Source organism: Ceratosolen solmsi, unplaced genomic scaffold (genome assembly GCF_000503995.2).
Source record: "Ceratosolen solmsi marchali unplaced genomic scaffold, CerSol_1.0 scaffold1, whole genome shotgun sequence".
NCBI lineage: Eukaryota > Metazoa > Arthropoda > Insecta > Hymenoptera > Agaonidae > Ceratosolen > Ceratosolen solmsi.
In genome coordinates, this window is record NW_011948415.1 from 15,150,436 (window position 1) to 15,168,178 (window position 17,743).

General features: G+C 28.6%; 3 protein-coding genes across 5 annotated transcripts; 1 reads left to right on the forward strand and 2 right to left on the reverse strand.

Annotated features, from left to right (window-relative positions):
- Positions 1–3,645, reverse strand: Rab35 (RAS oncogene family member Rab35). The gene is made up of 3 exons (XM_011508201.1): positions 3,243–3,645; positions 951–1,378; positions 1–487 (listed from the first exon to the last, which is right to left on the reverse strand). Exons 1-3 carry the CDS (start codon positions 3,292–3,294, stop codon positions 359–361), a joined length of 609 nt encoding a protein of 202 aa, XP_011506503.1. The 5' UTR covers positions 3,295–3,645; the 3' UTR covers positions 1–358.
- Positions 3,646–12,030: 8,385 nt separating this feature from the next.
- Positions 12,031–14,108, reverse strand: O-fut1 (O-fucosyltransferase 1). The gene is given in 7 exon segments (XM_011508202.1): positions 12,031–12,190; positions 12,192–12,272; positions 12,352–12,588; positions 12,657–13,021; positions 13,107–13,230; positions 13,709–13,824; positions 13,887–14,108. Coding segments are annotated over 7 exon segments (1,155 nt in total). The 5' UTR covers positions 13,996–14,108; the 3' UTR covers positions 12,031–12,067.
- Positions 14,109–14,373: 265 nt separating this feature from the next.
- On the forward strand, positions 14,374–17,327 carry LOC105368987 (reticulon-4-interacting protein 1, mitochondrial). 3 transcript variants are annotated; one of them, XM_011508205.1, is made up of 8 exons: positions 14,544–14,870; positions 15,076–15,382; positions 15,474–15,616; positions 15,720–15,869; positions 16,013–16,302; positions 16,476–16,661; positions 16,748–16,928; positions 17,102–17,327. In XM_011508205.1, the coding sequence occupies exons 1-8, from the start codon at positions 14,823–14,825 to the stop codon at positions 17,306–17,308; spliced, it is 1,512 nt and encodes a 503-aa protein (XP_011506507.1). In that variant the 5' UTR covers positions 14,544–14,822; the 3' UTR covers positions 17,309–17,327. The 3 variants fall into 3 exon arrangements, with proteins under 3 accessions (XP_011506505.1, XP_011506507.1, XP_011506506.1); XM_011508203.1 differs by lacking the exon at positions 16,476–16,661 and having other exon boundaries at positions 14,374–14,626; positions 15,720–15,867; positions 16,110–16,302; XM_011508204.1 differs by lacking the exon at positions 16,476–16,661 and having other exon boundaries at positions 15,720–15,867; positions 16,110–16,302.
- Positions 17,328–17,743: the final 416 nt, after the last annotated feature.

Sequence of the window (17,743 nt, forward strand, 5' to 3'; positions counted from 1 at the left end):
CCACCCACCTCGTTCATTTGAATATTTGTAAACACTTAACAACCAATTTCCTTACGAATGGTAATATCCTATCGAAAGCTGATATCTCATTAATGGACTTTGGTACAACATCTTATTATTCTCCAAAAATCTGTGCCATCGTCACACATTTACCTTTAGGCATAAAGGTACATAAAAACTAGTAACGTGAGTAAGAAATGCATCATTGGTAATTCACGATGTTGCCTTGGTAACGTCGAGGAATCTATGGCATTTCATGTCCACTCCATTAATAACACGCGCTCTCTGTCTTATTCTGCTTGACTGTTATACAAAAACAAGATTATTTTTAGAATCTATCTAGCATGCAATGAAATTGCTAGCAACATTTTTTCCTATGCTGTTTCGTGCTTTTCCTTAGATTTACTGTTTCATTGGTCTTTATCGCTTGTCTCTCTTTACTCTCCTTTTTCGTACGTAAAACTTCTCTCGTTATTGCAGTGAACATCTGAAAAATAAATAAATCAACACTTCAAAATCAACGAATGACTTTCTATTATAACAGAATCTTACACTCAACGACACGTTCGCATAAGCATGTGTTTGAAAAATCTTCTTAGACTCATCGATACAGTATCGAGTCTACATAGTACAATATTTAACAAATATTTTGAAAATACAATTCTTCATTGGCTTTAAGTCATTGTTGTAGATTTAAAACTACCAATTTAAGATACAGCGAATACTTTCACTCGATTAATATAAAACATCTACAAAATGCATTCGCTCTGATTGAAAAAATATTAATTGTAATTTATTGTCTTGTAATTCAAAATATTTACTATAATAGGTCGAATAGATTTTCAGCATTAATTATAAATTAAAAGCGTGTAAGGACTTTGTAATTTAAGATAGACTTATAGAATAAAACATTATCTCTACGATGAATTAAATTAACATATTGCACTTACTTCCTCAACATTGGTATTGTCTTTAGCGGAAGTTTCAAATAATTTAATTCCCATCTGATTGGCAAATCGTTGGGCATCTTCCGTTAACACCACTTTTTGATTTGGCGAATCATTTTTATTCCCTACTAAAATCCTATTGACTACAACGTCACAATTGTGTTCAATTTCGTGTAGCCATCTCTTGACATTTGCAAAGGAATCTCCACTCGTTACATCATAAACAACTATAACACCGTGCGTTCCTCTGTAATAAGTGGAAGTTATTGTCCGAAATCGCTCCTGTCCGGCGGTGTCCCAGATCTGCAATTTCACTCTTTCTCCGTCTACATCCACCGTGCGAATTTTAAAATCCACTCCTATCGTAGTTATATAATTGCCATTGAACGTATTATCTGCAAATCGTAGCAGCAGAGAACTCTTTCCAACACCTTGATGAAAAAAAAAAAAAGAAATACATTTATATATATGTATATATATATGTATATATATATATATATATATATATATATATATGTATATGCGTGTGTGTGTGTGTGTGTGCAAGTATTTTAAATTGATTATTATTATCTAATTGTAATATTAATATATTTATTATCATTTTATGTTTATTATTAAATTTATAATGCACAATATTTAGCAATATTTTCAAAATAAGATTCCTTCGTTAAGTAAGAACATCGTTTTGGATAAAATACAACTAAATTTAGTAGTGTCCCAATTCAATCTCATTGTTTACTCATATTTCTAATAAATAAATATTAAATTTAAATTAAAACATTCATCAAATGTTACGACAAATTTTCTCATAATTCACTTAATATTAGATAATATAGTTATTTAAGAAATCACTTCAAAATTATACAAGTAATTTAAAGTTTAAAGTTCTTCTTTATAAGTAAGTATAGAAAGACTAAAATATGCACATATAATTTCTAGTGATATTATCTTATAAATTTTTTAAAATTACTTTTGATCTCTTGATAGATGATAGAAATTTGAGTAAAAAGTTTAAAAATCTGAAAGAAAATGCACAAGTCCAATTTAATTACCCGCACAAATTGAATAACCTTTCAAGAAATTAAAATTAAAATTAATTGGAGTGTGAATAGCCTTTACGGTAGATGTTTATTTAAAAGAGAAAAATGATTTATAATATTGTCATTTTCGACGAAACTATATTATTTTTGATAATGAAAATTTATGAAATTGTATCCTCGATCGTATTACAAAATTTTGAACTCTTTGTAAGGTCAATATCGATCAATTATCAATATTATATGCTATCATCGATAAATTTGCTAAAACTATCAAATTTCTTCAGTTACAAAGGCATGTTATACAGCAAATTATTTGGCAACAAAGCCAAGACTTTCGAATGTCAATTAACACAAACTTAACATGGTCTATCATTTTTATCCTTTATAACGCTTGACTTTTTATACATAAAATAGGAACAAGAAAGCTAAAGTGCAATTACTTTTCAAAAACACAAGCTACTAGAGTTATATCGATACGACTTATTATTGGAATTATTTGTTTCATAAGCTTTTTTTTATGAGAATATTTAATATAATTTTTTAAACTTCTGTACCACTCGTCACTTTTTAATTTTTAGAAAAAATTATCCCTACAATTGTAAATTAATAAAGCACATAATGTTTGTAAGTTTTAAAATTCCTGACTCTGCTAACTAAACATTAATCACGAGCCAAACAACTAGAGAATTTTAATTAATTATAACGCATGATTAATGCTCTAAAAATCTTATCGCAAGCAAATCTTTGGCCACTTATCAGACACTTAACAACTATACAACAATATTATAAATAGTCCGGCTTTGTAAAAGAGAAAAAAGGATCTGGAGATAAGAGTCGACGGCCGAAATCAGCATTCAATTGTTCACATTATTAATTTCATTACCACCAATCCAGACTCCCGTAAAACTATTGAGCATAAAATACAATTTCACGAGCACCAAATGACTCGTCGTAGTCGTAGTCGTAGTCGTACGCTAAAAATTGCGTTAAAACGTCGCGGAAGCTTATTACAAAGAGCAACGGCAAACGCTAAATAAAAGCCAATGCGGCTGTTTTCACTAGCACCGAACACTCTCCAACTAACTCACTTTGGCTTCCGCTCTTACGCGCAACAACGGACGACAACGAACAAAACCGAGAAAGAGAAAAAGTGTGTTTGCAGTGGGTGGATCGGATGTTGTATATGGAGGGGGGGGGAGGAGGAGGAGGAGGCGTAATTGGTAGGAGAGGCTCGTTAAACTCGCCCATCACTTACCACTGTCGCCGATGATGAGGAGCTTGAACAAATGATCGTAGTCTCGGGCCATTTCCGACGTCTATCACCCAGTCTGCCCGTCCGTCTATCTCTCTTTATGCCTGCTTGCTGCGTTTCGACGATGCGTATGGGCGCTTGAGACTGTTCGTCTGTTTGCCTGTCCGACTGTCCGACTGTCCGACTGCGTGCCTGCGTGCGTATGTGCGCGTTAAAAATTGCACCTCTCTCGTGGCCTTTGGCGGAGCGGCCCTGCGCGTACCTTCTGCCTGTCGACGGATGTCCAAGTTACGACGACTGGCACGACTGGGCCGAGTGTAGGGGAGGAGGGAGGAAGAGACGCGGAGTCGAGGCGCTCCGGTAGGAAGCAGCGCAGGAGGTTGGCACGCGAGCGCGCGGACAGACTGGGCCGTCGTTGACGTCGACGCACACGAGGAAGACTGGGGTGGAGGGGAAGGGCGGATTCACGGACGTTGGGTGATTCAAGGGCCGGAGCCAAGTAGTTGCGCATACCAGTCACGGGGTCGGTTGGGGTGGGGGGGAGGGGGGACGAGAAGGAGGAGGAGGAGGAGGAGGAGGAGAAGGAGGAACAGGGACCTCCGTCGCACCTTGCGCACACGTACAAGAAGCAGTGGCTCGCGAGCTCGGAGTTTCTGCCCTGCGTACGTAAGCGCACGAAGACTCGGTAAGAGGAATAGTTGTTGTTGTTGTAGTTGTAGTTGTAGTAGAAGAAGATGTAGAAGAAGGAAAAAGGAAGAAAAACAGGGTGGCGGAGGTGGAGAAGAAAAAGAGTCAAGGATGCGCGTACGATGGACACGGCGAGAAAATGTACGCGAGTAAATAGGACGGCCGGCGGAAGAGAGAAAGTACGGCACTGCGCGGTGGGGAGTCGAATTGCGATTGAAAGCGCTCGTGAATCCCCGCGTTGGCGAGGTTGATAACACGCTCGCTCTCCCTCTCTCTTTCTCCCTCCCTCTCTCTCTCTCTCTCTCTCTCTCTCTCTCTCTCTATCTATATCTATCTCAAGCACAGATTATCTCTTTTCTTTTTGCTTCCCGCTCTCTCCTCGCTTTCTTATCACGGCACCGCTACCACACCACCACCACCATCACCACCACCACCACCACCGATTGTCTCTCGACGCCGCGCTTTCAGATCTTCACACCATCGCGACGCCCATCGCATCTCCAATTCGGGACCCGGGACACTCGCGCGCCTCAAATTCTTTTCTCAATATCGCCATTTTTTTATCTTTTTTTTTTCTTTCTTTCTTTCTTTTTTTTTTTTTTTTTTTTAATATCACTTCTACTGCCGCGATTCGCGCGACGACCCAACGCCAGTCGCTCGCTCGAGTGTGGCCGCGATGAGTTGTCCAGGTAAATTTTTCATATTCTCTAGTTACATTTAAGGAATTTCGTTACAATTTCGTCACTACTTTGAAGCCTGATGGCAGCAATTTTCTTCGAACGACTTATAATAAGAAAAGCCCGATGGATAATTAACGGTGTATACGTAAGTATACATGGGAACCAAATAAATGAATATATATATATATATATATATATATATATATATATATATTGGGGATATCGCATTATACGCATTTCACGGATTTCAGCGCGAAAAAACTATTTCTTCCTGTAGTACAATGTAATTTGGTTAAGTGTAATCAAACATTTAGATATGCGCGCGTAACGTACAAGATTTACAAAATGAATTAAATGACTAAACGTGTATTAACGATACTAAATTTTCTACAATTATCGTCTAACAAGTTATAATGATATAATTACATAAATAATTGCTCCATTATACTTATGTAGCGATTAAAGAGCATTGTCACTATTCATTAATCCTTGAATATTTTTAATGACAATTAAAGAAAACATTCGCTTTTTGCCAAATGTGTCGCTTAGATACTATATGGTTTGTTTACACATTCAAACATAATTAATCGATGATTTTATAAGTAAATTAACATAATTTTAATTAATATGCTGCGTTTGATTTGTCGAAACGATTTATATTATACGTTGTTCAATTCTTTGGCAAATATACTCTTACATCTTGCATCGTTATTTAATTTCAAGCACGGACGATGCTAAATAAATTGTTGACTTAACAATAAGTTATGATAAATAATTGGCAAATTTGTATAAACTAGTAGAAAGTAATATTCACTATGTCCAGCGCCATCTAACCATAATTTTATTCTTACCCGTGCACGTGTAGTGCATATGCCTGGGCATATATGCGTATATGCATGCATTTATGCGCGCGTATGTGTATATATGCATATATATATATATTGTTTTTTCTTCTTCGTTATTACTTAAACAAACCTTAACTTTATTGTCAATTATATTTGTTTTTGCCGTAGACCAAAAATAATTTTTCAACTTTCTCTAATTTTTTTAGAAACTATCTAATTAGGTAAAGAAAGTGTGACGTGAAACGCAGGTTTTTAACGGCGTTTCACGAGTCCAAGAGTATAATAAAAAAGCAAGCCCACGATATTTTAAAGATACTTGCGAAATATACTCGTACAAGTTATTATTTTACATTAGTATAGGAATAAGATGATGAAATGAAATGATCACTCCAGTAATAAAGAGTAAGATAATGATAGAATAGAAAAGAATCTCCAAGCACATCGATGCAATCAGTCGAGACCTCTCAAGACTTATTATATACCTGATAAAGAGTTGGTTTAATCCTCGATACGATGCAGTCCGTTAATTAAACTTAAAAAAATAATTTTATACATTCGTCGTGGCTCAGCGGGCGTGGTGAGGGGAAGGAGGGGGGGGGGATGGCTACATCGTTGATCCAGACCAAGCATCATCAGTGAAAGCTATACATTTGCGAAAAATAGCTTTAGGCGTCCACTTACCTTAGGGTGCAAAAATCAAAGCTCGATTCTCACTTGATGTTAAGGATTTTTTTTCTTTAAGGATTGTCAGCTTCCATCGCTAACCGACAAACATATTTATTTAAAATCGATAAAAACTATAAATCAATATATACATATTGAAGCGCTGATCAAAAGTTTTATAGGTATGCGATATATTTTTAACATATTGAAAATAGCCGAATAAAAAGATTATGGCACGCTTTATTGTATAAAATATTTTATAAAATCTATTTCACCTATGTATTTATTTATTTATTTATTTATTTATTTATTTATTTATTTATCTATTAATTTATTGAAAACTTTTTTTGTTAGTATTACTGCAAAAAATAATATTAATATTAATATTACTATTTTATATTAATTTATTTATTTTAATTAATTAATTTCTTAATTATTTTTAATTATTTAATTTAATTAATTTATTTATATTAATTTATACTATTTTATTACATAGTAATTATTAACGATCTAGAGTGATCGTATGTGTATAAAAATGTAATAAACAATATGAATTAGATATTGTTAAATCTTTATATTTAAAACTATGTGCGCGCGCGTGTGTGTATAGTTTGTACATATTGGAAAATAATTATACGATTACAATATTATAAATATTATTTTTAATACAAAATCAAGAATGTTTCTGAGATCAGATTTTATACTTTTTGAAAAATGGAATTACACATACATTTGTAAATGTATGAAAATACTGATAAATTTTATGAACAGAATTTTATATACATAGAGAAATGTTTATATTATTGTATTTTATTGTACTTATATTAATTAAACATATTAAAATTAAAAATATTGAAATTATATTAAGTATACTATATAAAATATTTAAAAAATTGTTAATAATAATATTATTGTTTATATGGAGAAGGTTTGGTAGCATGATAATAATAATAAAAAACATGTTATGTTTGTCGAAACAGTTAACATACCGTTTTATGAAATATATTAAATTTCTACACAAGCCTATTTTGTTTTAAACAGCATATATTAATTATATTAATTGTATGATTATTTATTGTTCTTCCAGAATTGTGCTTTTAAATGTAAGAAAACTTGAATTATTAATAAAGCTGCGATTTTATAATTATTTATATTGTTGTTTTCTTCTAACCATTTTCAACTTTAGAAGGCAATGATGCTAAAAGTCCCTGAAATCTTTTGTGTCAAATGTACGAATAATAAATAATTTGCAGCTACTTACGTCATAGCATACGATATGCTACTAATTAAAAAATAATGTCGGATACTTAATTATGTTATTCGAGATATAATATAATTGTAAGTTTTATTTTATTAGTTACAAACACATTGACAAAATTTGTATTTAGACCTACAATATTCATTTTTATTAAATATAAATGAAACATAGAAATGACTGTATGTTCTAAAGTTAAATGAATACGCTTCTCGGCAAATTTCTAATGTTTACTGAGCAAAATATATTTTGTTTGTATTATTGAAACAATAAATCATAATTTCATTTTATAGCGTAGTTTATGAATTATTTTGATAAATATTTTAAATTATTTATAGTAATTAGTATTATGAAAATCAACTTTTAAGTTAATTTCAGTTTTATTTTAATCTCCATATAAAATTGAGTGGAATTTGCTATCTCGTTATAATGTGACTTTATATAAAATTTAATTATTGTGCAATTATTGCCAATTAATAAATTATAATAAATTCTTTACAAATTATTTAATAAACAAAAGCTTAACGTAATGACAATGGGGAAATAAACAAAACTATAATTCTATTCGAATAGAAGTTAAAGAAATAAAATTTCTAAGTAAGTTTTACATTGTTAAAATGTCGGTGAAAAGATTTTCTAAAATAAACTTTCAAATTCGCAAATTTTAGATATTTCATAAACCCGAACGAATTATTAGTTCATTTATATCGATTCTTATAGTAATTTAATATGCATATTAAATGAGATATTTGTTAAAGTACATTAACAAATACGGAGATAATATTTCTTTATAAATGAAATTTATAAATACAGAAATCATGCACTTAAACCAATATTTTAAAAAATTCTATATTTCTGCTTGATGTTAATTATATGCGCAACACCATTACGAATGCAAGTGATATCTTTTATTTATTTACATTTTTCTAACTCACATTCATCTGACCTATTGATTAGTTGAGAACTTAGATTTTTAAGTAGCAACTAGATAAATTCTACCGACTATCGAATAAATGTAAAATCACAATTTTTATTGTAAAACAATATTAGAATCAGCAAAAAATATATAGCTCAACTATGAATCGCAATTATCAATTAATTCAATATGTAATTAATTATTTCTTGCATATTTTATTATTTGCTTATTTATATTATATTGCCTATTATATATTTAATTAAATATATGCTTGCACTATTTCTTTCATTGTTGGATTATTTATTGAATATATATATATATATATATATATATATATATATTAGTTTCTCGGTGTATCTATCAACTGGAATAGTATGATTCTTTGTAATGTAAAATATTGGTTATTTTGTGTAAATAAAAGAAAAAAGTAAGTTTTAATGATTTATATAGTAATTTTATATTACTCTCTCTCTCTCTCTCTCTCTCTCTCTCTCTCTCTCTCTCTTTCAGAAAGCATGAAGTTCAGTATTTTTCAATTGATATACATACATGTATTACGAGTACTCTGTATTTGAATGGCAAATTAGCTTTCAGATGTCTATGATTCTCATATCATCTAAAATTAATAAAGTTTTGGATGTACAATTTAATAAGTTCAATTACAAACTTGCTTAACTATTATTTTTTCGATTACATGATTATATTTTGCAAGCCTAAGTGCGAAAATATGTGTTTATGCATAACATACTTTAATGCAGAAAAGATTTAGCGAGTGAAAATTCGGTGTTTAATAATAACATCGGCAATACTTGAATGCTTTATCTCAATACCGCAAGTCATAATAGTTGTCGAGTTTGATGAATAAGACGAAAAATATGACAAATATAATGTACAAAGACACTCTCAGTGTCCTCTGTGCGAAAGATTAGCAAAGAGACTGGACTTCGTGATAGAATCGACGTTTCCTGCGAAAAGAAACTCAAATAGCTTTCACCTTATTGGCGAACTGCGACGAGGTAAAGTCCTATAATAAAACTGGAATAGACAAGGAGAAAGTTTTCTTAATAAATTACTTTAAGAGCTTATGATAAAGCTTATCATATAAATAAATAAAAGAGGAAGCGAGTAAAGGCCGATAAATAATTGATACAAATCTTCGTTAAACGGGAACCAACTGTTAACAAAAAAAAAAAGTAAATCAAATGAAGAGAAGTTTAATAATAGAAAACTGCAATCATTCTGATATTAAGTTTGAAACTTTGATAAAATCTTTCACCAATTGTCATTATCTTGACAAAAATTACTGCCGTACTATCTTTAGAATTAAAGAAATATTTCAATTTGTTACTGTATGTGATGTAATTACAAAATTTAGATTGATAAAAAATTAAATTTTATATTATATGTGTAAATTAATTTTTGATAAAATAATTTGTTTAGACTGTTTTTTCCAATCTTGCGAAAAGTATAGAGACAAAATTGAAAATATTTTTTACGATATTTTCATAAACAATGAAACTTTAATGTAATAGACAATAGAATCGGATACGAATTCAACTATTTCATACATAATTATAATGACAAAGTACATACAAAGTAAAATTATTATACAACTCCCGAAAAGTAACTCGCTTTTATAGCGACACAATCACTGTCACTATTATCGATATTTATTAAATAATTCTATTGATAATCGATATTTAACTGTTTTAAAATCAATTTAAGTTGAAAAGATAATAATAATAATTTCGTTGAGAAATAGAAAGAATTTCATAAATTATTACGAACAATAATACATCAAAATTTATTGCTTGAAAGTGCCTATGTGTATAGACTCGTACAAGTAAATAAATAAATGTATACATATTAATTTTTTAATAATTGTCGTTATGTAACAATTAAACACAAATTATTTTAGCCGATATGCGTTAATAAAAAATTTTGATACAAAGCGCGATAAATACAAAATACTACATATTTTGCATAAATTCTAGGTAAAGACTATTTTTCTAACTTTTTCGTTATAAATCTTTAAAAATTTATTTCGTTATTAATTGTATGTCGATACAAATATTTAATTACATAATTTTATCATGAAAATTTGTAATCATTTTTCAAAAACCAATATCGTATTTAAAATCAAGCCAAATTTCGAAAAAAAAAATCAAGATTAATAGATTAATAGATAAGGTTAACAGATCCTATTCTATTCAAAATTCATAGAAAGTAAGGCAACAATTTTCAGAAAATTGAAGAAATATATTTGTAATTAATTATGTTGTTACAATACTTTAAAATTTTTTAAAATTTTTATTATGACAAGTGTTAAACAGTATGACTATGTTGAAAAAAAAATTTTTAAATAAAAAAAATAAAGTAAAATAAAAAATTGTATCTTCTGTAATTTTGTCTGTAATTTTCGGCAGCATATTTAACTTTTTAAAATTATGAATGTTCAACGCATTTTATAACCAGATCTTATGAACTAAATACTCCAATTTTTTTTGTTTTCAAAATAAACCCTCAATTATTGAATGTAAAAGTTGAGCGTTAAAAATTATTAAACTTATCGTATAATGTTAAGTCATTCTATTTAAAAATTTTTAATATAGTAAATAGACGACGCTATATTTAAATTTAAACGTTATATTTCAAACGGAATATGACTTTTGAAACGAGATTGTTTTATCAGGACTAATTCACTTAGATTATATCAATTGCTTGCTCTGCACTGCTCACATTCAATAGTTTAGTTGTAATTGAAGTATCAACGCTGGTATAGTGAACTTTAATGTCTTTAAATGTTTTCATTAAAGAAATTACTCGCAAATAAAGCTTAATACATAGATAAAAGTGTGTAAAGAAAATTTAATAATTTTGTTTTGATATATGGGATAATGTTTTTATAAATTTTTATTTCTAAACGAATGCAATCATTTTATCATGTACAATAATTTTTCCATATTATATTCCAAAGTATCGATATATCGATTTATATATAAATAAAATTCAATCGTTATAATAATTAATTAAGAGCGCGTGCTTTAATACACTTGTAATTCACTTTAATGTTGAAACATTTGGAATTTAGCGATGAAATTCTCAAATTATATAAAATGTACTTTCTAAATGATTATCATTTAAAAATGTTTAACAATAATAATGCCATAAACTAATGAAAAGTTCAATACAGTTATATATATATATATATATATATATATATATATATATATATATATATATATTAACTATAAAAATCGCATTATTATTTATATAAATATTTCAGTAAAAAAAAATTTAAAGTTACTAAAGACTTCGTAATGATAATAAATTTACGAAATTATTACAATATATAAAATAATAAAACTATAGTTATAATAATTATAAAAATTATAAACATTAATTACTTATGACCTGTGTCCAATGAATTTCTCACGTATGCTAAAAAATGTCAATGTATAATAAAATAATAAATATGATTTAAATTGAATGTTTTTTTTTTACATTATTAACTAAAAATCTCGTGCATCTTTTATATGAAAACAATTTTAATAAATTTTGTGTATAATGCTTACAAAATATTTTTGTATTTCATACGTACAATCATCATTATTTAATATATATCACATTTTCAAGTTATTTCTAACATATGTATTTAATTAATATAAATATTACATAATTTTATGCAAATAGAAAATAGTTTTAAATTATAAGCAGTTTTAAGTATAAAAATGATGTAAAAGTACTTAATATCACATATTTATATAATTATTCAAATTATATTACAATTCTTCGTGTGTTATAGATGATGAAGTCCTTTCTGGTGGAAAACCCCAAAAATATATCGGATATCCTTTAACTTCTCTTTCCCGTGCGACAAAAGCTGAGAAGGGAGACATGCAAGATTCCAATAAAATAATTGGCTCTGCCAAGAATTGCTAAATCTAAATGTGGGGAAATTTTTCCTTTTTGTTTGAACACTTTGACCTACCAAAACACATATACTATTCATTACTTAATCACTTATCTAAAATCACTTTTAGTTTCTAATAAATAAAATGCTTACGTTCATTCGTTCTAAGGCTTTGGTTAGCTCGGAAATCATGTAATTGTTGTCAGAAGCAACAAATACAGACTTGATATTTCTCCCATTTCTAATAACGCGTTTTAAATGGCGAGTTATTAAGTCTAAAGAAGGTAAGCACATTGCTTGTGTCGCTTTACCCCTTTCGTTTCTATATCCTAAACATTGTGGCGCAGCAAACAAATTTGGGGATCTTAAAACATGTTCGCACGCTCTTACCTATAATAGATGATATTTTATTTAAAATAATTATTTAAATGCAAACAACAAAATGTTGTCACATTTACCCAATCCACTCCATTTCGTAAATGTATTCCAATGAATGCTCCAGGCGGAAGAGTTTCTTTAATAATTGATTTTGCTTCATTGATAATATCATTGTTCCAAATCAAACATTTTTGAAGTATTTTATTCTCTAATTGAACTGGAAAGCTGGCTGGTGCTCCGGTAAATGCTAGCACTAGCCATTTTGCAGATGTATATTTTTGTCGCCATTGAAATGCCATATCCGTGTGATGAACATCGTAATGCAGTGGTCCATAAAATTCAGAATCTACAAAATCTATATCGAATGTATCCCAAAATGGACCAAATGGATTGCCATCTTTAGCATTGCAGGAATCAGTTTTTCCACGAGCTGAATAACAAAATGCTAGAAAACATATATTACTGTTATAATGAATAGATATTTGGATAATTTGTGAAAAAGAAAATAAATAATAATGCGATGTAATTACAAATTCTATCCGATGGCGGCCAGTGGATTGGTGCTACTTTCTTCATAAAATCTTCCATTAGAATTACTCTATGGCAATTTGCTACTTGAGATACATTAAAGTACTTATCGAATGGAACTTGAATCTATGAAATAATAGAATTTCAATTTATATAAAATGATTTTTAATTACAGAAAAGAGCAAAATGTTTCTTATAATAAATTATTAAATTCTTAGTTGAGTTTTACCAATAAGTTGAAATCTAACATAAAGCTTTATCGTAAAAACAAATATTAAAATATAAATACTTGCATATATTCATAATATACTTTGTAAATTATTTAATTTATGTCACAATTTTATGTATAATTAGACACGATTAGACAAAATATTAAATAAATTAGGTATGAAATTTTAAATTTTCATTTTATAAAATAGTACTTTTTAAAAAAAATTCTAACAATATAAATAACCTCGGCAAAATGATTTTACGCGAACCTAAAAAGTATTTATAATAAATGTCATGTATATGCACAAGCTTGTAAACATGAGCATGTACAAGCATCTTACATAGGAATATAGACAAAGGATTAAATATATGAGCAAATGTAATTTAATGTTACCGATTTAGTTTCTCCCGTTCTGTATTCGACCCACGGAGGTAATATCAATGTACGATTTAGAGCTTTTGCAAATCCCAATGCACCTAAAAAATGATCTGCCTGATTTCCAAAGCGACCTTAGGAATAATTATTTTTATTAAAATCATAATGAAATGAAATATTTATTTGCATTACCTACCCATGCATGGACAATAAGCAATATATCCGCTTATGTCAAAATCTTCCGTGATGCAAAGTACATCATCAATCATAATAGCGAAAAAATAAAAAACTATAAATTTTAACATATTTACAATGCTATTTAGTTAATTAAAACAATTAATATACAGTATTTCATCGAGAAAAAAAACAAAAATAATAATAAATAGGACATCACACTGTACAACTTCAACGCCTCAACACGGCCATCGTTACTATGGTTACGAATTTAGAATTCACTAACAAAATGGCTAACCTCTAAATTCAAGTTTTTTAAAATATTTCCCAGTGGCGGGTATCACATGTTTTATCACGTGACGTTCAACCACGTGATCATTAAAACAATAATACAGTACATGTGACTGATTATATCATCGTAAAAGTCGATACTTAATTATTTAACAATTTTAATCAATTATTACAGATAAATGTAGGCTTTTTGGAGATTGGGGGCTGGGGGTGGGGAGAATTCCGGTGAATTAACATTGTCTATGTTTAATTGAAACCGATGAATTTAAGAGCGAAGAGTCATTATTTTTTTATTCCCTTTTGGCCGCGTATGTTGCCTAACTCTCTGTTCTATTGAATTTCTTATTCAAATTAAGCTACAGGTCCATGCACTGTTCCGTAAGTTTCATAACAGTGATATCTGCTAAAAATGCAAGTTTCATTTTCGAAATTTCGCACACGAAAAAAGCTGTGGATTCTATTTTCAATCTAGTACGTGCCTCCAATGGTTATTTATAACACATGTTTCTGCAGTTTTTGCCTGTTGGATGAATATTTTAATGACTGGTGCTTTATGTAAAAACGAGGCTTATTGTTTTGATTTTTTTTATCTATTATCTTATTAATTTTACCGACGAACGAACGGAAAACCAGTCGAACTTTAGAAGATTATGAAACAATTTTAGCTATGGATGAAATTTTGTTTCGTTTATCTAATCAGATCGAATTATTACAGGTTAATATTATAACTGTTTTGTTTGTTATAAGATACAAGATAAATATATTAAATCAATGCAGCAAAATAATTATTTTGATACTTATGAATAAGTCTATAAGCAAATTATTCAATAAAAATAAATATCTTTATTTGGCTCAAAATGTGTATATTAAAAATTATTATTTTTTACAATTTTTATAAAAATTAAACATTTCTTTTATAGATTCGAGTGTCTGTTGTAAATGAACATGGTAAACAATTATTAAGTAGATGTTCGTCAGGAGGTCAACGACTATTAAGTAAATGGTTGTCAGAAGGTCAACAACTATTGAATATATGGTTGTCCATAGGTCAACAATATTTACAAGATGTAAGAGACGGTTTTAACATTCAAGAGTTTAAAGAATCATTTAACCAAATTCTTATGTGGTTTCACAACCGAATCCACACAATGAAACATCATCTTTCATCTATTAATTTTAATCCAAGACATATTTATCGATATTTCATAAATATAATTCTATTGGATGGTAAATTAAATATTTGAAAAATTTTATTTAATATGTTCATATATATATATATATATATATATAGATATATATTTGTTTACGTAATTTTTAGTTTCAAAGAAAGAATTTATTTATTTCTCTATTGGATTAATTACTGGAACTATAATAGGATATTCACTAGCACTAAATTGGTTCACTTCTCATCATTTGCATCACATAAAAGCAATCGTTTGTCAATATTATTTTGGTATTCAAGTAAATATTATATTGCACTTACACTTAATATATTAATTTTTATCATACACACATGCACACGCACACGCACATATAATACATATAATGACTAATAATTTTATAGGGGGCTTTAATGATTGAGGATGCAGAAATGCCCATAATACGAAAATCTAACGAACTTTTAATTCTAGTTAAAGCAGCATCGATTCATGAAGTAGATGTAAAAATATGTTCTGGTTATTCTAAAGCATACAGAAGATTATTAAATACAGGTGTAAGTTTTTTTTTAGATTGTAAATTTTTAAAAGATCGCCGACAAAAGGTGCAATAATAAATTTAAACGAAATTCAAAGTACACACAAAAATGTGAATATTAAATTCAACCGTTTTAAAAGTTATTCAATACATGAATTACAGAAATATAAAAGCTTGCCAGTAATCTTAGGACGAGATTGTGCCGGAGTTGTCGTTGATATTGGCTGCCATATTATTAACTTTAACATTGGTGATAAAGTATTTGTAGCAGTTCCATCATGGTCTACTGGAACAATGGCAGAATATATTGTAGTGCCAGAAACTCAAGTTGCTAAGATGCCAAGAAATTTATCTTTCGAAGATTCTGCCACTTTACCTTATAGCGGCTGTTTAGCCTGGGACGCTTTAGTTAATAGTAACATTATTAAAGATGACAGCGCTGAAGGGAAAAGGTATTAAAATAACTTTCTGTAATAAATATTTAATGCGTATGATTTTATAATTATTTCACTCTAAATCTAATTGGAAATATCTAATTAAAAATATGGCATTAAAAGCTAATTTAACACTAGAATACTTTCATAAACTTATAATACTATTCGTTTGGATTTATTTTCATTATTAGAATATTGGTTTTCGATGGGAGTACATCTATTGGATGCATTTTAATACAATTGATTAAACATTCGAATGGATATGTAGTTACAATCTGCAAATCGCAAGCTGCGTTCATTATAAAAACATTAGGTGTGGATGAAATTATTGAATTCGATGAATATAAAATTTATAAGGATCTGAAGCTTCAAAATAAGTAAAAGAATTTAATTCAAATTGCACTTTATTAATGCCTAGAATTTAAAATTATTTGATGATTTTTTTTTTTTTTTATCTTTTTAGATTTGACGCGATTTTCTTTACCGGCGGTACTTGCACTATAAATCAAAATATTTTGAAAAATTATTTATCACCTAATGGAACTTACATATCAGTAACTCCAGAAAACTTAATGTCAGATTCATTTGGATATATAAGTGGAACTTTGTTCGCAGGATGCATAAAAATAAGTCAAATTCTTCAGGTAAAAATTTATAATCATCATTATAACAGGTTGTAATTAATTAGCGCACTTATTAAAAATAATTGAAACAATACAATTACAAATTATATGGCTCATTTGATTAATTTAAATTTTAAAATCAGCTTAGAAATTCATAAGTATTTATTGGCATAAATTAAAAAATTTTGTTTTAGTATATTTTTGGTGCTAATATATATCACTGGAAGGAAGGGACAAAAATAAAGAGCACGTATTTAGAATTATTACAAAAACTTGTTGAAAATAATCATCTTCGACCTATCTTAGATAAAGTTTATGCTTCTCATCATATCGATGTAGCTTTGTCTCGTGTTGCTGAGAGTAATGCAATTGGTAGTACCGTTGTTAAATTTCTGTCATAGATTTTCAAAAATAGAATGTACAGAAAATATTCTATATTATAGTCATAGTACTCAGTTTATATAATTATTGGTGTACTGAATTTAACAAAAACAAGTAACAAAATGTATATAATGATTAAAAATTCCTATATGCAATATTTTTTAAAAAATTCATACAAGAATAGTGTGAAAAATATATTAAAAACAAATGAAGATATTATTAATGTATTTCGTTGCAATGTAATTACAAAAAAAAAAGTTTCCAATTTTAACTTTGATAATATTTTAAATAAAACCGATTTATTTTTAAATTATTTTTTTTTAAAGATTTTAATAGTAATATACAATTTTTTATTCAAACAATTAGATTTTAAATTAAATATACTGTATTAATAGTTAATTAAAAAGAAAAGAAAAGAAAAACAAAAAAAAACACCTTTTAAAAGGTTAATTTTC